Genomic DNA, 22,767 nt, shown 5'->3' with positions numbered 1-22,767 from the left:
AACCATGCCAAGTGCAAGGTCCTACACCTGGGTCGGAGCAATCCCAGGCACAGCTACAGGTTGGGCAGAGAAGAGATTCAGGGCAGCCCTGCAGAGAAGGACTTGGGGGTGTTGGTTGATGAGAAAATGAACATGAGCCGGCTTCAGTGTGCACTCATAGCCCAGAAAGCCAATGGTATCCTGGGCTGCAGCAAAAGGAGCGTGACCAGCGGGTCAAAGGAAGTGATCCTGCCCCTCTATTCTGCTCTTGTGAGACCTCACCTGGAGTATTGTGTGCAGTCCTGGTGTCCTCAACCTGAAAAGGACATGGAACTGTTGGAACAAGTCCAGAGGAGGGCCACGAGGATGCTCAGGGGACTGGAGCACCTCCCGTATGAAGACAGGCTGAGGAAGTTGGGGCTGTTCAGCCTGGAGAAGAGAAGGCTGCGTGGAGACCTCATAGCAGCCTTCCAGTATCTGAAGGGGGGCTATAGGGATGCTGGACTCTTCATCGGGCACTGTAGTGACAGGACAAGGGGTAACGGGTTAAAACTTAAACAGGGGAAGTTTAGATTGGATATGAGGAAGAAATTCTTTACTGTGATGGTGGTGAGGCACTGGAATGGGTTGCCCAAGGAAGTTGTGAATGCTCCATCCCTGGTGGTGTTCAAGGCCAGGTTGGACAGAGCCTTGGTTGACATGGTTTAGTGTGAGGTGTCCCTGCCCATGGCAGGGGGGTTGGAACTTGATGATCTTAAGGTCCTTTCCAACCCTAACTATTCTATGATTCTGTGATTTATGACTATGTGTGCTTTTACAAAACAGGTGTGCCATCTCATCAATATATATGAAGATAATCCATGCCTTAATGCCTTCTGTTCTTTAGCTCATTGATGTAAAACCAGGTTTTGTCAGTTTGTTATAGCTGATAATATTTGGTGGAAGTGGTTACTCAGTTTGAGTGTTTTGATGAGGACCTCAGTTACATGGTTTAGTGGTGGACTTGGCAGTGCTAGGGTAACGATTGGACTTGATGATCTTAAAGTTCTTTTCCAACCTAGTTGATTCTATGATTCTGTGATGCTATGATCCATAATTTTATATTGGCTCAAAACATTACTGGCGAAAAAGCTCATATCGCTGTAGTGTACAAAGGTCAAAAGCTCTTACACAAGAAGTAAGTTATCTTCATGCAAACCTTTATTCTAAACTTTCTACAACGCTTCTGAGCTGTCATTTAAAGTTTGTCCTATGCAGGACTGAAATGAAAGAAAAGGCAAAATGTGGTCAAATGATACCTTATTCCATAGTAAATATAATTCTTCAGCTTGGTGCAAAGCATAGCTATACTTCATTTCATCCTTACTATGCTTTCCAGTTAGTTGTGTCTTTGACACTGAAGGTGTATATGCTCCATGAGTGGTTATCTTCAGTGTTAGGGCTCCATTTACCAGTCTTATGGCACAGATACTGCGGAAGAAAAGTAACTTGCTTTGCTATTGCTGTGACATACATTTAGTAATTATGAGAACAGAGTTATTCTGTATTGTTTAGAAGCCATTAGGTGCACTTGAAGCATCAGTCCTTCTTTACAATAGTCCAAATTTCTGCTGTTTTTTTTTTTTTTTCAGGTACAGCAAGTGCAGCCTGTGCAACAGGTACAGCATGTCTACCCAGCCCAGGTTCAGTATGTGGAGGGAAGTGACACAGTCTACACTAATGGAGCTATGTAAGTTGGCAAATTATCAGAATTTGAATGTTTATTAAACTGAGAAGTTAAATATGTATTTTCAGTTACATTCTACCAACTAGTGTATTCTAAGGTGGAAGTAAAAATGACTCAATCAAAGCTCTTTTATTGTCAAAATAGGTTTTTTTAATGAAAATATGAATTCACACTGTTTATGAAGCGTTTATTAATATTAATTTGTTGAGGCATATTTTTTGTGTAGGTAGAATTCTTGTGATTGTTTTAATTGTACTTACATGAAATTATATGTACAGCATTGTGTTTGAAGGATACAACAGTACCTTTCAGTTTGTGGCCTTGGCAATGCTGGGGAATGGTTGAACTTGATGATCTTAAAGGTCTTTTCCAACCTAGTTGATTCTATGATTCTGCGATTCTGTCTGTAGGATGTACTCTGTTAACTTCTGTCCTCAGGACAGAAGGCAAGTCCTTCTGTCTTCCTGGCTGCAGTCCTAGTGGCAAATGCCTAGAAAGGTGCAGCAGCTGTTACTGTTCTTTTAAGAAAGTAGTAATATAATTATTTTTTTCTGAAGCAAAGAGGAGAGGCATAAGGAAAGTAATGCTGTCTCCTTTTGCTGTTCAGTAGTCTCTTTTCTGCACATTATTGTGCATTTCCTGCTTCCTTGAACATGGTTTTGAATCATCAGGTTCCTTTCTCCAATATGCAAGCTTAGAAATATAAAATAATCTAGGCTTGACCAGACCTCTGGAGGTTATCTAGTCTAATCCCTGACTTGGAGCAGCACCAGCTTTGAAGTTGGCTCAGACATCAAAGTAGGATCATGTTGCTTTGGAAGAAGCTTCTCTACCTCTCTTTTTCATTTACCATGTTTACCTTGTTACTGGCTTTAGAAAGAAATACATTTGGAAAGCTTCTTTATTCTCTGCAGGTACTTATTTGTTGATGGTAATCCAACAGTGATTCAAAAGAGCAGTATTATTTGGATCAGAGACTCCTGATGTTAACACTGGAAGCATACTTTGGTCATTTCTACTAGCACATTTTGCATACTTAATTTTTCACTTACTTTGTCTGTTTTCTTTTAACTTTTAAATCCTAAACAATGTATCTTAAATATGCATTAGACTTTCTTCTTGTACTGGTTTTGACAGAGAGAATTTTCTTCATAGCCGCTGCTATTGGCCTTGTGTTTTGTGTTGTATTTATATTTTGGACTTGTGCTAGAAACAGCCTTGATAGCAATAGGGATGTTTTAGTTCTTGCTGAGCAGTGCTTATGCGTAGCCAAGGCCTTTTCTGCTTCACATAACTACCCTGCAAGCGAGTAGGCTGGGGATACAGCAAAGGGGTGTCTCAGACCGCAGGACATTATGCTAACAATGAAAGCTGGGGGAGGAAGGAAGAAAGGAGAATGTTTGGAGTGATGTTTGTCTTCCCAAGTAACCATTACATGTGATGGAGCCCTGCTTTCCTGGAGGTGGCCGAGCACTGGCCTGCCCTTCCTACCTCATGGAGGCAGTGAATTAATTCCTTCTTTTGCTTTACTTGCATGCCTGACTTTACTTGCAAAACTGTCTTCATCTCAGTGCATGAGTTTTCTCTTTTACCTTTCTGATTCTTCGCACAGCCTACCAGAGGGGAAGGGAGCAAGTGGCTGTTTGGGGCTTAGTTGCCAGCTGGGATTAAACCACAGCAGTCATTTTTGGCACTTAGTATGGGACTGCGGTCCCTGGCTATGGTGTAAAGCATATTTTTTCACACTTTGACCCTTTCAGACCAACACAAATGCTATGGTCTGAACTGTGTCCTGTAGGGCTGATGTGCCAGGCAGTCAAGTTCACACAGTCCAGTAAACCCAGCTGTCCCTTTCCTCCACCTGAGTGGAGGCAGGGCCTCTTTATTCCTGGTTAGAGTATTTGTTACTTGAATTTTTGTAACTGCAAAAGGCAAAACTGTTTTTTAACATGTACAGGAAAAAAGGGAGCATGGCAAATACTAGGGCTCTGTTTCCATCCCTGGGGCAGTCAATTCCAGGTATACTAGATATCCCTCCAAGTGAAAGAAAACTGCAGCCTGCACTCTGCTGCCAGAGGGATCAAGAATTGTTAGGGATATCAATCATAATATACCATTTGCTGCATTTGACTCGGACTGAAGTTTAGCATGTCCCACAAAACAGCACTCAGTGGCAGCATGAGTTCATTGCAACCATAACACTGTTAGCCTACAAAAGAGGTCATTCTTAAAAAAAGCTGTTATTCAGATTTCTCTTTTCAGTTATCTCTTGTAAATTCTTACGTGAGCTGGGGGCCCACACACTTTTGGCACTGCTTGAGATACGAACTACATGACTATTTACAGTCCTTCATAAAACTAGAACCAGATGTTACTGACTGCTTTGTACAAACCTTCAGGTTTCCATGATTTTAATGTGTTTCTGAATCTAAATCACAAATCACTTTGTCAGTTTCTGCAAAATCAGTCAGTGGGGTACAAAAGACTTCCTTAATACAGTAAGAAAGCTCTCCTTAGCAAGTGAGCCTAACCTAGATTGTCTTTCCCTACTATGCAAGAAAAATTTACCTGTGTTGTTGTGAACAGCCAAATTGTTTTTAATTATTTTGAGAACATTAACCTCTCTAAAGATTATAGTTTCATTTGTGGAGAATCAGACAAGTCTGTGTTTCTACTCAGAATTCTTAAGACTATATTTTGTGAAACATATTTTCCTCATATACTTTTATACTCCAGATTAAGAGTGGAAAAATGTAATTTATATAAATTAGTTGACGTTACTGAATAGATTAGACGTTAGGAAAAAAATCTTCACTCTGATGGTGGTGAAGTCCTGGCATAAGTTGTGGGTGCTCCACACCCTGACCTTCAGAGAAGCTGTGGGTGCTCCATCCCTGACAGTATTCAAGGCCAGGTTGGATGAGGGTTTGAGCAGCCTGCTGTAGTGGAGGGTGGGGAACTAGGTGATCTCTAAGTTTCCTTCCAAACAAAACCATTCTATGATTCTATGATTCTCTGACTCTGTGTATTACATGCCATAGTGCTATTTATTTGATAGGCGAAGGAGAATGTCCTTTCGAGGTTGCTGATGGCTAGCTTCCTTCAGAAATTGAAGAACTGTTTTTCTATTTGCTGTTGACTCCTGTTGTGATAGAAAACACAGAGGCCAGACTCTTGTGCTAAAATATTTAGGCAAGTATTTAGATTGCAGTTAATCTTTTTCTATTCTTCATAGAATCGTAGAATAGTTAGGGTTGGAAAGGACCTTAAGATTATCTAGTTCCAACCCCCCTGCCATGGGTAGGGACTCCTCATATTGAAATTTATGAAAGATGGGCCTCGTAGATCCTGACAGATTCACAGAATTGTGTATCAGGCAGTTTGTCTGGTTACTCCCACTCCAGAAATTGTCTGTTTCACTTTCAGAAATAGAATTAGGTTTGTAAATTATGTGGTAGACTAGAGTGATCACTTGTTTCTCTTTTGGGTTGGTTTCCTATAATTGTTTGATTTATTTTGTGATAATGCTAGATCAAAATCTTAATTATAACTCAAAATCAGATATAGGGTGCTTCCATAATCTATCAAGTTGACAGTACAGCTCTAGCAATGGAGTAAGAAGACTGCAACCAATAGTTAGGGTGAAGACGTTAATTCAGTGTACAGGCATCTCTGGAAAAAAAGTTACAGCATATCTAATGAAAGACTTATTTTTTTATGTCAAAAAAGCCCTTGCAAACTAGGCCTGATTAAACTCTATATATGATAGCAACAAAGGATGCAGTTAGAATATATATGAGGAAAGTTACCTGAATCTTTTGAGTCCAAAGGTAAGAAGTTTGTCAGTTTTCACAGTCTTTGCCAAATGTAACTGTTGCATTCTTGTAACACAAATGTTCCCACACATTTTATAGCATGATTTGTCTACACTTAACAGTTACTTGTTGTTAGTACTATTGGAGGCATAATGGTAATTCAAGGGGTGTAACCTGCAAATTGTCACATTTATTGTGTAATATGAGGATATTTGAATTATGTTATCTACATTTGTGTCTGGTTAATAACAATTTTACTTGTCAAGCATGTCACTCTGTACTGAAACAAAAACGCATGGTTATTGCAATGGCATGTACAGGTTTATCTGGCAGTTTAGAATAGATAATATTATGGCTGCCCCTATATTAAGAAGCCAAGCAAGTCCCCTCTGCTAGACATGAACTTTCTTCTAATTATAATCTTTTCATCAAATGTAGCCATTTACTTGATAATTCTGGTGTGGCCAAGAGGATTTTAATTGCTGAGATTGTCCAAGAATTGCTGTTGTGCCCAGAACACATTCTTCACAGATTTTTTTGCTACCATTTGTGTGGTTTATGTGGCAAAAGACATCTTGAACCAAGAATTTGCTATTACTTAGGTTAAAATCTTAACTGTCAATTCAAAGAATCATTATCGATAAAGTTATTATCTTCCTAGGACTTCTAGTATCCATCTTTTTTTCTCTGACATTATGCTTGCCCTTTTACTACCCCTCTGCATACTAAGGTCAATGGCTTCCACCTGAGAAGGAGTTACAGCAAGTTACAGCCATGACAGGTCTTGTGCTTGGAGAAGTATGATGCGTTGCGGGGGGGTTCTGTACTCACACTATGTCCACTTGCAGCTATGTTAATATGTTTCCTATCACAGTCCTCACATTATGCTTCATTGGTTTCCATTTTTCATGTTACATTTGAATTTACTGTATATAGCATGTTTTATGTTTGCTGGGCACTTTTGAATACTGTCACTCCAGCTCATGATCCTCTCCTACACTTTTAATCTAGGGTCATCTGCACATAATAGCTATTTGATATTACTGTCTGTTAGTTAGAGCAATGCATTAGCATTTTAATGAGGCGTTTTATGCCACACAATTGTAGAAAGCTAATCTAAAATGGAGACAGCTTAAGTAACATTTATCTGATTGTTCAACAGTTACTATTACAGCTAAACTAGGACAGAGCTTTAGGCTAGCACAGACAAGTCTAGACAAAGGAAGCCTGACAAACCCAAGTCTTGAGATCTTGCAGAGTTAGTACAAACACTGTGACAGTTTCCTAACAGTGGCAATACCATGTTATTTGGATTACAGGTCTGCAGTACTTCGTTTAGAGGTCTGTTGCTAAGGTTCCCTTACCTGTCTAATTTATGGGTCCTGAGAATACAATTCATAAGATTTCTCTTCTATTGTCATTTACTTTGTTCCTTGGTTTACTGGGATTTTGTGCAGCTGTGCATTGAGTGTGCTTTTAATGCTTTGTTTCCATGTGGAAAAATATTTTGGACTGAGTGTTGAAGATCTCAGTTCTTTGTTACTGATAATGAATTACTGTCAGTAACATACTTACTTTAATTTTTGAATATGACTAGTAAGAGTTTCTTTATGTAGAATAATGCTACTGTATTTTAGGTAAATTTTAGAAAGCTTTTTAAAAGCATTTTTCTGTCTGATATGTTTAAGTTGTCCATATAGAAAAAAAATGTGTATGTATAAGGCAGGTCAGCTGTTCACTATTACGAAGGAAATTACTTACTCTGAATTTTTGTTCCCTGGTTATATATTCATCAATTGCCCTTTCTTAGTGTAGGTTTTGATCTTTGATTTTAGCAGTTTCAGTTGATAAGTGAGGATAAGTGAAAGGAAACAATGACTTGCTGTCTTGTCAGGTCTTCCATCTTTGTCTTTAGGTCAATCAAGGAGGCTTTTGTGGAAGAAGGTTATTAATTTATTGGGATTTAATTTGTTATTAAAAAGCCCCAGATAAATATTCTAGGTGCATGAGTAGATTTCTTTGTGGGAGGAAGGGGACTGTGTGAGACAGACGATTTAGCTTTCTCCATTATCATTTGACTGCTTTATCATGTTCTGTTGTGTCAATGTTAGGGCATATGGCACTTCCTTTTCTTCCCATTGCTTATGATTTACCACTTCCAGAGTCTGCACCAATGGATTGGCTGTTTTAAGGCCTTCACTCAGTATTAGAAAAAGGATTCTGTTCTCTCTAGTTTCTGTGAAGCCCACTATCAGCTTTATGCCGACAGGGTTGAACAGAAATCTTAAAGGAGTTCAAGGATATTCTTCTGTTGTGAAAGACTTTCTTAGTTTTTATGCATGGAGATTTTCTACCATATTGCAATACTACATAGCATTATAATGAGCATTAACTACTGTGCATAGAAGTAACAGTGTACCTGGAAATGTTTGTTTTTATCTAGTGTTTATCATATTTATATTCCATGAAATAATTCCTTAATTAATTGAGTATCATAAAAGGCTAACTTTCAATATCGAAATGACAGCAGAAAAATGCTTATATGCCTGCCTGCTGATCTATGTAGGTAAACCATACTAAAACCCACAAGAGTAATTCTGAGGTTATTACTTGAGGAAGACGATAATAATTATTATGTAACTTGCTTGTTTGAATTAGAATTACAGAAAAATAATAAAAAATTACACTAATTATGCTGAATGGTTTTATTGTTTGAATTAAGATGCTCTTCTTGTACAACCACTGTAAACAGATGATGCTATTTCAACTTACACTATAATATATGTATACGTACTTATATGTACTTATATGTATGAGTATATACGTACATATATCTATATAAGTTCAAGTAAAAAAATAGATTTATGTGCATTTTACCTAAGACTTGAATTTTCCATGTCAGTGCCTACAGCTAGCAATTAGAATTCAGTAGTTAATTACTTATTTTGCAAGACACAGAAGTTACTAGAATATAATTTCAAATTAAAATCTAATTAAAACAAATAGAAACTGCACTGCCTGAACTTCTAACCTGATTTGAGATTTTTTCTTTAAACACACTCTGAATTTATCAATTCCTGGAAAAGGAAATGAATTTTCCATGTCAGTGCCTACAGCTAGCAATTAGAATTCAGTAGTTAATTACTCATTTTGCAAGACACAGAAGTTACTAGAATATAATTTCAAATTAAAATCTAATTAAAACAAATAGAAACTGCACTGCCTGAACTTCTAACCTGATTTGAGATTTTTTCTTTAAATACACTCTGAATTTATCAATTCCTGGAAAAGGAAATAAATCTCTTTAGGGTTTGGTTGTTGTTTTTTTTGTCTAAAACACAGAATGATGCAAAAATGTTTCAACAAGGCAGGTATTTCTAAGACATGAATAAAACTACCCTAAGCCTGCCGGGGACTGGGCAAATATAAATATAGGAAAGGTAAGTCTGTCCCATCAACTGCTTGCTCAGAGAAAATCTGTGGCCATGATCAGCCTATGTTAAAAGCTCGAGACATGGTGGCATGGCAGGAACACTGATGTATAGTAGTCAATAGATCAGACTCTTGACATTTACATAGATTGTGAATTGTTTCTTATGTGTGAATGTATGCATGTACACACTGAAAACTAAGGGAGGGCAACAACAAGGTTAACTCTGTGCCATTGTTTTTATTTGTCACCTTTCTCTGAAGAGGCAAAAGTATATCTAGAAGTTAAGCTCAGTAACATTACATTAGTGTCTGTAATATAGCTCAAAACATTGCACTTAATTTACAGGGTAGTGCGGAGGTTCAAATTGTTATAAAATATATGTAAGCAATAAGGCATAATAGGTGATGCCTTGAATTACTGTACCTTGCAATCCTATCCCAAGTCATGCTGATCTCATTAATTTCCAGTGGGGGATCTTAACATTGGACACCTGTTCTGGGCTTGCTTAATCTTAATTGAGTTTGCACAGTGTCTGGCTTTGTTTGACTTGTTTTCAGGGTAAACATCATTTAGTTTGCACAACCTTCTGGAAACCTAGGATTCTGCAGCGTAATTACTTAGATTTCAAACTTATTAGTAACTGTGATGAACATTCTAATGCCGTGTTCTAGTAAACACTGAATTTCACAGTGTTTAGATAGGAGGAACTATCTATACTCTACCAAGACAATTATTCTGTTGTCTACCTTGTATCTCAAGCCATAGGATACCATTTTGGTATTCTCATAAAAAGCCAGAAGACTTTAGTTGCATTGAGTTTCGTCCCTAGATCATCTGTATATGCAACTGTCAAAGAAAAGAAGGGCTAGGAGGGCTTTTACAACCTTTGCAATGAGAAAGAACTGACTATATAGTATATGACAGATTATCTGAGAAAGTACTGCTTGTTTGTCCTACTAGTGCTATGTAGAAGTTCCTTATTTCAAGTTACCTCTTGTGTGTGTGTCTAAAGGATGTAGCATCTTATTTTCTTCTTTGCTACAGTTTAATGGTGAGAGGTCATGTTATCGTATGCAATGAGCTTAAAACATTTGAGTCACTGCTTTCAAAACAACATCTCAAATCCAGCTGCATTTTTTTAATTTCCAGATGAATTTATTTGTATTTTGGTTAAGTTAAAAAGGTCTTTGCAAAGTTGCAGATATTATTGCATGTAATAGATATGGTTTTATCTCACTTTAATTACCCTGCTGGTCTCAATTGCTGAAGGTTTGCTTAATCATCTCCAGTAGTCAGGTGTTCTAGAAGAACCTGCTGGTTGTTAGAACAAAGGGAAGAGTGTGTATGTTGGAGTGTGTACAAGTGTGTACCCCAGTGGTTGGTCTTGCTCCGTTGACAAGGAGTGCTGTTATATGCAGATATAGGGGTTCTGATATAATCAGTCCTTTTTAGAAACTATACATGATAGACAGATCTAAACAAGGTGAAAGCAAACAAGCATTTCCTTTTGTCTGTTACACACAATTTCTGTGCTGTAATTTTCTTTTGAAATTTTGAGCCTTCTGTGGGGTTTGCCATTGCTTTAAACAACTGCCTCTTTAATTCCACTTCTGCAAATGAGATTTGTTCTCCTCACATCTTCTAGACAGTCTTTTTCTTCTAGCCATGTCTATTTTTACTGCCAACAATGGTGTTGTCTTTTGTTCCTTTCTTTACTGGTACCTGATACCGATATCAAGTTTTTCTTTCCTCTTTTGGCAGAAATTACAACATATGGTCCTTTGATAATCATTTGCATGAATTGCTTCCCTTGACCTTCCATCAGTACATTTTCCTAAATTGCCCTCTGCTGCATAGCTCTGTTCACATTCTGTAAACTGTGTAATTCTGAGAGAGATGCCACACCAGCTTTGCTAGCAGTTACCTTGCACATCATAAGATAAACAATACCATAATGATACCAAAAGGTATCACAATGATACCTTGGCTTGATAAAACAGATTAGTTGGAACCTGAATGGTACCCAAATACATACAGAGGTTATTACAAAGCACAGATAACTAATTTTAACTCTCCTGAGTAAATGTTAATGAATTAAGCTGTCTGTTTGGTCATTAGTCCCTTTTGTTTTCAGTAGGCTGAAAGGCATTTCTGCATCTGACCTTGAGGCTTCTGAAATGCTCAAAATAAAAAGGAAAATTTTTAAGTAGCTTAAGGAGGGCTGAGAGCAAATAATACAGTATGATGGTTATGAAACTTTTAGGATCTTAAGATTAAAGTTTTTGAGATTCCAAAAGTCTCTGAAGAGAGAGGGAGAAACTGTATGTGAATACAACTAAAGTTCTGACTTCAGTTGTTGATAAGGTACTGTATGTTCTTGAGTTATCTACATGTTTACTAGAGCTAAAGAAGTAATTGTTCTCTCTGAGCCCATTGTGTACTGATTACTCTAGTGTAAGTTTTCATAATTAAAAAGCCATAACAACAAATAATAAAATGCCATGGCCTTTTCTATATATAGATAAGAAACTAATTAATCCCTGTCTATATAAAGGGAAAAAAAAAAAAAAGACTGATTTCAAATTCCTGAATAAGTATATTAATCACCAGCTGCATAAAAGTTGGATGCTGCTTCCTTCTTTTGTTGTGTTTTGGGACAAAAGTGAATTTTTTTGTTGAACTTGTTTAATTGCATGGTGTTGCATGATTTTGTGGGTTTTTTGATGATATTAAATAAATTAGAGACTTACACAGAGACTGGTCACCTCTCTGTTTTCTCTGAATCATACTTATAGGATTTATTTACTTGGACTAAGTGCATCTCAACATATGCAGCTCCAAGTTAGTAGAAAACTTTGAATTTGAAAATGGTGTTGCCTGTTGATTGCAAGCAGTATTATGGGGTTTTAAGCTTAAAGAAGAAAATTATTGGTTGAGTAAACTGACTTGGTTTACATTTTGACCTTTCTATCATTATGCTTGCCAAGATACAAAGCTTAGCAGTCGCGAAACAGGATAAAACTTCCAAACAGGCTTTTCCGAAATGAGGAATCAGGCCTTTGAAATAATGAATGCTATTTACTTAACAAATCTGAAATATGTAGAAGATAAAAATTTAGTACATGGGAACAAATACATATTCAAAAACTGTAAATTGATTATGAACTATGAAGAGTAGTGACGTGATTAAGAACATGAAAGAATGATTGAAGGTTTCAATAGCTGAATAGTTAGGGTAAACCGCTTAATGAGGCATTAATGTTTCAGAGTTTAAAGTGATTTAAAAGTGTTACTAATGCATACTCCTAACTTCTTTCATGTTTGTGACCTTTTTGTAAGTCATAGTTCTGTTTTGGTTTTATTTCTTAATTTTATTTTTTTTTCCTTCATCACATCGTGCATTCTTATCCTATTTTCAATTCACCTTGTAAAAATAATTGCATTTCCAGAAATACCAGTGAACTCAGAATTTGAAGTTTCAGCCAAGAACTTTCATGAATTTAAAGACAATAGATCATGTAGGATTCTCGAACATTTGGTTCTCTTGGCTGACATTTGTATCATTTTTTTGAAATGTTGCAACATGCACAGTATGCAAAATATATGACATCTGACTAAAATTCAGTTTTGTTGTCAGATAAAAAGTATGGAACTTTACAAATTGCTTTGCATTATATTAGTAATCATACGAGCTCTTTCTTAAATCTGTCTCCTCAATTTTTGTCATACTTCCATTACCTTCTCACTTCAATGTAAGACTGACAAATTTTTCTGGAAGGTTTGGTGGATACATGGTTTAACATTGTCACTGAATTATTTATTTAGTGCCTTGACTTGATTAAATGTTTTTCTCTGAGGAGGCAGGGATTGTTTGCCAATCTTACTTAATTTGGTTACAGCTATTGTACACACGTTTCTAGAATTATAACATTTCTCTCAGCTAAATGAACAATACAGATAATTTCTTTTCCTTTTGTTTTCTTTTCTTGAAGCCGATCAACAACTTATCCTTACACAGAAACCCAGATGTACAGCCAAAACACTGGGGGAAACTATTTCGATACTCAAGGAAGTTCTGCACAGGTGACAACAGTGGTCTCGTCTCATAGCATGGTGGGCACTGGAGGGATTCAAATGGGTGTCACAGGAGGACAGCTTATTAGCAGCTCAGGAGGGACCTATCTGATTGGCAATTCAATGGAAAATTCTGGTCATTCAGTGACTCATACAACACGGGCCTCCCCAGCAACAGTAAGTATTTGAGACCAATGCAAAATCTTTGAGACTAATTTCTTATCTACTCAGATGTTCTTGCAGACTGTCAAGGTTTTTGTGACAGAATGTATAGCACTATTGAGTTGTCAGAATAAGTACTATATAGTACTTTTTGTAAAATTAGTATTAAGAATATAAAGTAAGATACAGGAGTAAAAATATTGTGCAAATTTAAACATCAAGGCAGGCCTTTCTCTTGACAGCTTGCAGATATTTACATTTCACAGGTTAAATTTTTACATTCATGTAGTATCAGTGAATGCTTTGGGAATGCTCACATAATAGTTTGTCTGAGCTGAATATTTGTCAGGTTAGGAGCTAAGATTTTGTATTTAATCTGGAAATTTAAGAAAACCACAGTGTTGTTGAGTACAACTATGTTAGATGTAAATGATAAATTATGACTGTTACATGTGTAACTTCCCTGCATTTGTTTGGTTTCTTTGCTTAATATTAGTGTAGGCTTCGTAGTTTATTCCAAAATATTTCCAATTGTTCAGAATACTCAGATACTACCTTTTAACAATTTGTTCTTACTTAACCTATGGTATGTCTCCAAAGTCTGTTCCAGATTAAAAATCTGTGGGGGAAGTGTCTTACAGTACTGTGGGAAGATGCATTCTGTTACAACTGTGATAGATAATATCACTTAAACACAAAACTTGCCCTTAAAAGCTTACTCAATCAGCCTGTATTTCAGTTAGGAAAATGGGCTTATACCTAGGCTACCTTTGCTGTATAGCACTAATGAATACTTTTACCTAATTCTGGGTATTCTAGTCTCAATGTAGAGACTTGGAAGTAATAGGGAAGAGAACTGTGAAACATAACAGTAAGAATAATTGGTAAACATAGTGACGGGGATAAAGTGTCATTAACAATACAGATTCATGGCTACCCAAAGGGGACTTTATTTTTACCAAAGGTAATGAGTAAAAATCTAATATTCTTCTATTTGGAATTATGATGAATGTTTATGATAGCATTGGATAATTTGGATGATCAGACAAAGTCGCTATTTTGATTTTTAAGGTGGTATGAATAAATACAAAGGTGGTATGGATAAATACAAGGTTTCTGTACAATATAAAAAGTATTATTTAATCCAAAACCTGTGTAGTATTATTTTTGAAAATATATATTGTGAAAGGTTGCAATTTATGAATTGTATAAAACCCAGTAACGTAGTGGGATCTTTCAGCTAGCAACAGAGTATCTTATCTTCAAGTTACAAAATCAAAAAAGTGTATATTAAGCTCTGTGTGTATTTTACATTATTTTAATAGAAGAACAGAGTTGCTGGGAAAAAAAACCCAAACATTCCTCTTTCAGATTCATTCAGTTAAAACCAAGATTTGAAGTTCATTGTTTTCTTTTTTCCTTTAAACTACTTTGTCATTTTACTTATTTGGAAGATATTTCAGTAGCTTTTCGCCTGACTATGATTGCCAAGCACAGGCAAAACAGATAATTTTCTATAGGCAGAAGTGGTGAGGCACTGGAACAGATTGACCAGAAGAAGTAGTAAATGCTCCGTCCCTGGCAGTGTTCAAGGCCAGGTTGGATGGGGCTTTGAGCAACCTCGTCTAGTGGAAGGTGTCCCTTCCCATGGCAGGGGATTGGAACTAGATGGTCTTTAAGGTCCTTTCCAGCACAAACCATTCTGTGATTTAATAATTCTAAGTAAGGAATAGGTCTTCTAGGTAGGCTGAAATTTGAAATTGCCATTCTTAAAAATTTGAAATTACGATACTTAAATGGTAACAGTATTCCTATTTTTCTTAGTTGTTTTAAATTATTCTAGATTTCAGTACAAGTATTTCCTGGTTTAGAGATCATGCTAGTTTTTTCCTTAGTCAGATAAGAACAAATGCATTTTTGTGTTTTGATTATCATGCTCTTAAGTTTTCCTTTAGTCATGAACAGCACAATTCAGTCAGTGGAAATACTTAACTGAATATGAAATCAGGTGAGGCTTAAATGCACCAAGTAAACACAAATGAAGAGCAGTAGATGTACCTTGAAGTTGGGTGTCCTAGAATTATTTGAATTATACCAAAACTCCATGCTATATTTTTCAACTTCAAAATGGTTTTGATTTTTTTTTTTCAAAATTAGAAGTAAAATTTGTCAAAATTTATCAATATGTGAGGTTCATGCTTTCAGCAACATCTTTCTCTTGGTTCATGTGCCAATGAAACATCCTGGGGTAGTTGTTCTAAGTAACTTTTATACTGCTGTATGAGCTTGCCTTTAAGATAGGAAAAAATACTTCTAATTAAAGTACAAGTATTAAATTGCATTTTTAACATTAAAATAGCATCCTCTGTTTTTTAAGGTGCTATTATGTATGGTATAGTTCTGTAAGTATGAGACATTAGAATATATTAGAAGTTCATTTCTTGTTAAGGAAGTGGGACACAACATGATTTTAGATTTTATAGTTTTAGGCTGGTGGTATGTAAGGCTCAGCTGAAATATTCAAGAGTTAATTGAAACAGAAAAGGTTATGCTTAAACTGTAAATTTAAAGAAACAAGTCTGTTTTCATTTTACTAGAGGGCATAATTAAACAGAATAGAGCAACATGGTGTCTTATTTGGATTGCACTTTAGATAGGTAGAGGTTGTTTCACTTGTGATTCTCATTTGATCTTAACCATCACAATATTTTTCATTTTTGCATAGCAAATTTATTGGAGTCATCAAAATAATGTATCCAGGCTGGTTTGCTAGTATAACACTCTGAAAATATTTCTAAATTTTGAATTAGTTTGGAGAATTTTCATATGAAGACAAAGACTATTGAAATTAATAAGAATTTACTTATTAACACTTGTGATCATCACAAGCTTTCTATTCTTTTGCCATAGAGGTACTAGTCCTTTTCAGTCTTTTCAGCTGCTAACTTCATTTGTTTTGTTGTTATTCACCTTTACTGATTAAATCATTGCCTTCTGTAACAAGGTAATTAATTCTATTATTGATGTTATCTATTTCTCATACATCTAGCTTAAGTTAAAAGAAACAAACAAAACAGTTTCAGGTCTAATATATAAAATAAGTCAATTTCATTAACTTTGTCTTAGATAAACCCAGAATTTAAAATTAATTGACTTTTCACCAGGTTTGCTATTTGCTTTATACAGAATTCAGTAAAAGAGACATGGAGACTTTTTAAGTCTTCACTTCATTTCTTCATGGTTTAATGTAATTCTGAGTTCAGCTTCGGGTTTAATAAAGAGCTAATACTTTGATTGTAAGATTTAATTAATTTCAATTTCTGTCAAACGTTCATACAAGAAAGCTGTCCTGCTTAAGCTATAGCAAGCAATAGCAGTGTATTTATAGCCAAAATATTAAGAATGGTGCACTATCAAAACTATTCCAACATACATGCAGTCATGGTTTATGTTAGAACATTTGTTAGTATTTTCTTTACTTCATTTCCATCGATTTCATTGCTTCTTCCTTTTTTCATACAACAGTTGTACAGTATCCTTTGCTGGCCTATTAAACTACTTCTCTACCTACTAAACAGGATTTTTTCACTAAAACAGGCATTCAGATTATAAGGCCTTCTATACAAGATATTAGGGAGATAAATAGCTTTCCAAAACAACCATTTTCATGAAAATATATGTGGATTGGTAAGAATAAATTGTAATTGCACTGAATAAGAAGTGATTTACCCTAGCTGGATGTCTACTTGAAATGATTTTGCATGTTGAAGCCTGTATGAAAGAGTTGTCTGTTAGGTTTATTGGCAGCTATCAATAAAAAAGGGGTAGCTGTATTTAAAAGACTAACTGCAGAATGGACTGCCATGTTAATAATGGAATCTAAACCACCTTAATTTTAAAAAAAAAATTTTCATATGTAAATATCTAAAGATTGTTCTTGTGATGAAACAGGTTTATCTAATCAATATATTTCATAATATCACAAGGTTAAAAAATTCATATAGTTTCTAGTAATAAATGTGGTGTTGTACTTGTCAGCTGGTAAGAGGCTCCCATCTATTAGTCTTGTTTTCTAACAAGCTTTAACTGATCTGCAATTACAGTTGCCATTCATCCAACATCAACAGCCACAGGAGGTCTCCACTCGTGCTGCTGGAGAAGTTTATCCTATTTCAGTGCAAATCTAAATGTGCATGAGACTAAAAGCAAACTTAATATGGGCATAAGGTATCAACACAAATTGTAACTTCTGGTACTAAGCACAGTGTGCAAAATTTACTCTTTAAGGGAGGGATGGTACTTGGGCAAGATGTGTTGTAATTAAAGGAGGGAGAACAGCGACAACAGCAAGACTCAATGTAAATATAATATCCTGATAATATAATTTTAGTGGAAGAATTATTATTATTTTAAGAACAAAAAGTAATAAATGTTTAAATAGTCCATTAGAAGTGGATGGGTTATGAATTGGAAAATAGTTTGAGATGAGATTTTATTTATTAATTTCTTTCTTGCTAGAGGAACTTTTTCCTCCTCCATTCTCACAGTTTTCTAGTAGTTTTATTTAGATAGATACCTCTTAGCATAAACCAAACCATTTCTGATCCAGTCAGAGATGCACAGATTTTTATGCTACAAAGTATTATTAGATGGTTTGGTCTGACCTCTTACACTGCCAAGACATTGAATTCTTCAGTTGAGCACAGTGCCATCTTTTGTGGAAAAAAAAAAAAAAGGCATCCATTTCAGATACAAGAAAGCAGATTATATCATTTTTAATTCTTTCAAATGAGCTGTAAGAATAGTTGATCATACTACTGCTAAAAAACATTTATGCGTTATGAATTAACTGAAGGGGTGGGAAGTTTAGAGGATTTGTGGATCTTGTGCCTCCTGTCTCCCAGACTTCCTCCTGCTTTGCTTTCTTCTTCAGAACTGTAGACCTTCATAGAATCATAGAATAGTTAAGGTTGGAAAGGACCTTAAGATCATCCAGTTCCAAACCCCATGCTGTGGGTAGGGACACCTCACACTAAACCATGCCACCCAAGGCTCTGTCCAACCTGGCATTGAACACTGCCAGGGATGGAGCATTCACAGCTTCCTTGGGCAACCCATTCCAGTGCCTCACCACCCTTACAGTAAAGAACTTCTTCCTTATATCTAATCTAAACTTCCCCTGTGGAAGTTTGAACCCGTTACCCCTTGTCCTGTCACTGCAGTCCCTAATGAAGAGTCTATCCAGGCATCCTTATAGCCCCCTTCACATACTGGAAGGCTTCTATGAGGTCTCCGTGCAGCCTTCTTTTCTCCAGGCTGAATAGCCCCAACTTCATACGGGAGGTGCTCCAGCACCCTGGTCATCCCTGTGGCCCTTCTCTGGGCTTGTTCCAACAGTTCCATGTCCTTTGTATGTTGAGGACACCAGAACTGCACACAATACTCCAGATGAGGTCTCATGAGAGCAGAGTAGAGGGGCAGGATCACCTCCTTCGACCTGCTGGTCACGCTCCTTTTGATGCAGCCCAGGATACGGTTGGCTTTCTGGGCTGCAAGCTCACACTGCAGCCAGCTCATGTTCATTTTCTCGTCGACCAACACCCCCAAGTCCTTCTCCTCAGGGCTGCTCTGAATCTCTTCTCTGCCCAACCTGTAGCTGTGCCTGGGATTGCTCCGACCCAGGTGTAGGACCTTGCACTTGGCATGGTTAAACTTCATGAGGTCGGCATCAGCCCACCTCACAAGTGCGTCAAGATCCCTTTGGATGGCATTCCTTCCCCCCAGCATATCAAATGAGCCACACAGCTTGGTGTCATCGGCAAACTTGCTGATGGCGCACTCAGTCCCACTGTCCGACAAAGATGTTGAGCAAGACTGGTCCGAACCCAGATCTCTGAGGGACTCCACTCGTTACTGGTCTGCAGCTGGACATTGAGCCATTGACCACAACGGTTTGCATGCGGCCATCCAGCCAGTTCTTTACCCACCGAGTGGTCCATCCATCAAATTGATGTCACTCCAATTTAGAGACAAGGATGTTGTGTGGGACAGTGTTGAACGCTTTACACAAGTCCAGGTAGATGACATCAACTGCTCTACCCCTGTCCATCAGTTCTGTAGCTCCATCATAGAAAGCCACCAAATTGGTCAGGCAGGATTTCCCCTTAGTGAAGCCATGCTGGCTGTCACCAAGCACCTTGTTGTTTTTCATGTGCCTTAGCATGCCTTCCAGGAGAATCTGCTCCAAGATTTTGCCAGGCACAGAGGTGAGACTGACTGGTCTGTAATTCCCTGGGTCATCCATTTTCCCCTTCTTGAAAATGGGGGTTATATTTCCCTTTTTCCAGTTGTCAGGAACTTCACCTGACTGCCGTGATTTTCCTACTGTGATGGGCAGTGGTTTAGCAACTTCATTTGCCAGCTCCTTCAGGACCCGCAAATGGATTTCATCAGGTCCCATGGACTTGTTTGTTCAGGATCTGAATATGGTCGTGAACCAGATCCTCTCCTACAGTGGGCGCAAGGTCTTCATTCTCACAGTCCCTGCATCTGCCTTCCAAGACTTGGGTGGTGTGGTCAAAGCATTTGCCAGTGAAGACCGAGGCAAAGAAGTCATTCAGAACCTCAGCCTTCTCCAAATCCTGTGTAGCCAGTTCTCCTGAGAGCTTCCAGAGGGGGCCCACATTGTCCCTAGTCTGTCTTTTATTCGCAGTGTACCTGTAGAATCCCTTCCTGTTATCTTTCTTATCTGTAGCCAAGTTTAATTCTAACTGGGCCTTAGCTTTCCTAACCTGGTCCCTAGCTTCCTGGTCAACATCCCTGTGTTCTTCCCAGGCTGCCTGTCCTTGCCTCTGCCTTTTATAAGCCTCTTTTTTCCCTCTAAGTTTCCCTCTGAGTAAAGTTCTGTGGATTGTTTTCTTATGTCTTGACTTCCTCAGAACAACATACTGTAAATACTTTGTGTTATTTAGTTGAATTTTTAGTTAATTAGCACAACTGTTTCTTTCTTCATACTAAAAGGAAGGCAGGTCTTTTTTCAGCATGTTTTTGGGATAGGTATTTGCTATGTCTAGCTATACACATCAGAGACTATTATGCATATTTTCTTTAGTAACATGTTAATGAATATTAAGATATAAACTAGGAACAGTTAATAATTTCCCAATCAGTCGACCAGTTAAAGACTGAACATTGTAGGATTTCAGATGCTTTTACTGGGATCATTCTGTTGAATTTTTTAACCCCAGGTAGTACCCTTAGTTATTAACAACTGTGTCAGAATATAAGGCAGTGTTTCAGTTGGCACATTAATTGAAAGAGAAGTCTGCAATCATAGTTTTCATACCTATCATGCTCTAATTTTATAATGTTTATGTTGCCATACAAACTGATTATTTTTCCTACCGGTAGTGTAACATTTATCATGGTTTAGTTGGAGTTGTGCAACAATGGGGGTGCACATTTCAGTTGTCAGTCGGAACATTTTAATAGTTTTCAGTCTTGTTAAGAGAATAGTCACATATTCAATTAAATGAATGTATAATTCTTGTTGCCATTTACCATTTCAGATGTACAGTTAGTTAGTTGTGCCCGGAATCTCTCACTGCACATTGCTAAAAATGCAAGGGCATCAGTCTACCTTTTGTATTTATGCAGAATATAATTTTAAGTGTTAAAATGACTCTCATAGTCTGTCTACAAAATATCGTAATAAAACCCACTGCATCACCAATCTTCATTTGGAAGGGACCTACAACAATCATCTGGTGCAGCTGCCTGACCACCTCAGTGCTGAGCAAAAGTTAAAGCATGTTGTTAAGGGCATTGTCCAAATGCTCTTTAATGCTGACAGACTTGTGGCACTGACTGCCTCTCTGGGAAGCCTGTTCCAAAGTTTCACTACCCTCTCAGTAAAGAAATGCTACCTAATGCCCAGTCTAAACCCCCCAGTGCAGCTTTGAACCATTCCCATGCATCATGTCAATGGATACCTGGAGAAGAGCTCAGTACCTCCCTTTCCACTTCTCCTTCTCAAGCAGCTGTAGGGAGCAATGAGGTTGCCCCTCATCCTCCTTTTCTCCAAAGTGGAAAAGCCCAACATCCTTGGCCATTCCTCCCAGCACATGCCTTCCAACTCTTTCACCAGCTTTGTTGCCCTCCCTTGGACACATTCAAGGACCTTCACATCCATCTTAAATTGTGGGACCCAGAACTGCACAAAGTATTCCAGATGAGGCTGCACTAAAGGCTGAATACAGAGCTGGTCATCTCTGTTGACCAGCTGGCCATGCTGTGTTTGATGCAGTTTGTCCTCTTGCCTGCCTGGACACTTTGGTGACTTGTGTAGATCCCGCTGTTGACCACTGCCCTCAAATCCCTTCCTGCAGGGCTCCTCTCCATCAACTCCTCTCCCAGTTTAGATCTGCGACAGCGAAATGTCATTTCTCTGTCCCATCTGCAAAATCTGGCATTTATTCTTGTTAATTTGATGGCACTGATGATTGTCCAATGATCCAGTCTATCCAGATCCCCCTTCAAGCCCTCTTGTCCCTCAAGAGTCAACAGCACCTCCCAGTTCAGTATCATCAGCAAACTTACTTATGGTGCATTCAAATCCTGCATCCAGATCATTGATTAAAATATTAAATAGAACTCACCCTAGAACTGATCCCTGAAGATCACCAGTAGAGGAAAACAAGCAGTAGCTGAAAATTTTCAGAAAGGGCAAGATGAATAATTAAGTCCCAAGAAAATCTGTCCTCAAGTCAAATATACTTTCTGCTCAGAATTAGTTAAAAGTGATTATATAGCCTACATAGGAAGGTTTCTGTTGTTGGAGATATGTATCTGTCAAATAAAGCAGAAAGTTAATTTTATCAAAATTTAGATTAAAACCAACAAAATAATTAATAGTAAGAACAATTTCTCCTGAAGCTTGCCATAGTAGAGTACGGTGAAGATTCCTTTTAAATACAGGTGACATACTTTTTTGAGCTTGATGAAGTAATTACCATGTTTTAGTGGTGACTAACACTGCTTGGCTTATGCTATGCTGTAAAAGTGAATACAGATTCATTGTGTTTGGTGGTCATACTAGTGAAATCTAAAAGAAACCCCAACAACAAAAATTCCTTGGATGGCAGAAAAAGAAAGTTTGTGTATTTTTATTCTCACTGTATAGCACCAAAACTCATTGAGTCAATATGGCAGCAAGAAATGAGTGTCATCTGTAATGCCACTTTTCTTTTTAAGAGCAATTACTACTACTTTTTAACAGTTTGATTCTCTGAACAATCAAGGCCACAAGTTGCAACAACAAAATGAGAGTAGTGCAGTAGTGGAAATGCGCAGTAGGAGGTGTAATTTCAGTGCTGTAGTACTGCAGTGGACTAAGCATTGTGGAACAAGTAACCCAAGATTCAGAATTAAGATTTAAATGTGTGTACAGTATTTGTTGTTTGATCCTACCATTATGTTAAGAAGGGAAATACTATGGCTGTGGTTGTAAATTGACTTCACAAATTTTAGGATGTGTAGTTTTTAACATGCGGCATGTTCTGAAAATTTGATCTTTCTTG

The 22,767-nt window shown here is 37.3% G+C and overlaps 1 protein-coding gene across 5 annotated transcripts in view; it reads left to right on the top strand.

Annotated features, from left to right (window-relative positions):
- RFX3 (regulatory factor X3) overlaps positions 1-22,767 on the top strand; it is a 115,405-nt gene that overhangs the window by 57,775 nt on the left and 34,863 nt on the right. For all 5 annotated transcript variants that reach the window (XM_061477788.1, XM_061477787.1, XM_061477785.1 and 2 more), the window contains exons 3-4: positions 1,611-1,708; positions 12,946-13,204. In XM_061477788.1, the coding sequence (XP_061333772.1) occupies positions 1,611-1,708; positions 12,946-13,204 (357 nt within the window). The remainder of the gene's footprint in view (positions 1-1,610; positions 1,709-12,945; positions 13,205-22,767) is intronic.

The sequence above is a fragment of the Pezoporus flaviventris genome, unplaced genomic scaffold (genome assembly GCF_033815535.1).
Source record: "Pezoporus flaviventris isolate CSIRO_AGI_PZ_B2104156 unplaced genomic scaffold, CSIRO_AGI_Pfla_v1 ptg000108l, whole genome shotgun sequence".
Taxonomy (NCBI): Eukaryota; Metazoa; Chordata; class Aves; order Psittaciformes; family Psittacidae; genus Pezoporus; species Pezoporus flaviventris.
This window is presented reverse-complemented; position numbering and strand designations above follow the sequence as displayed.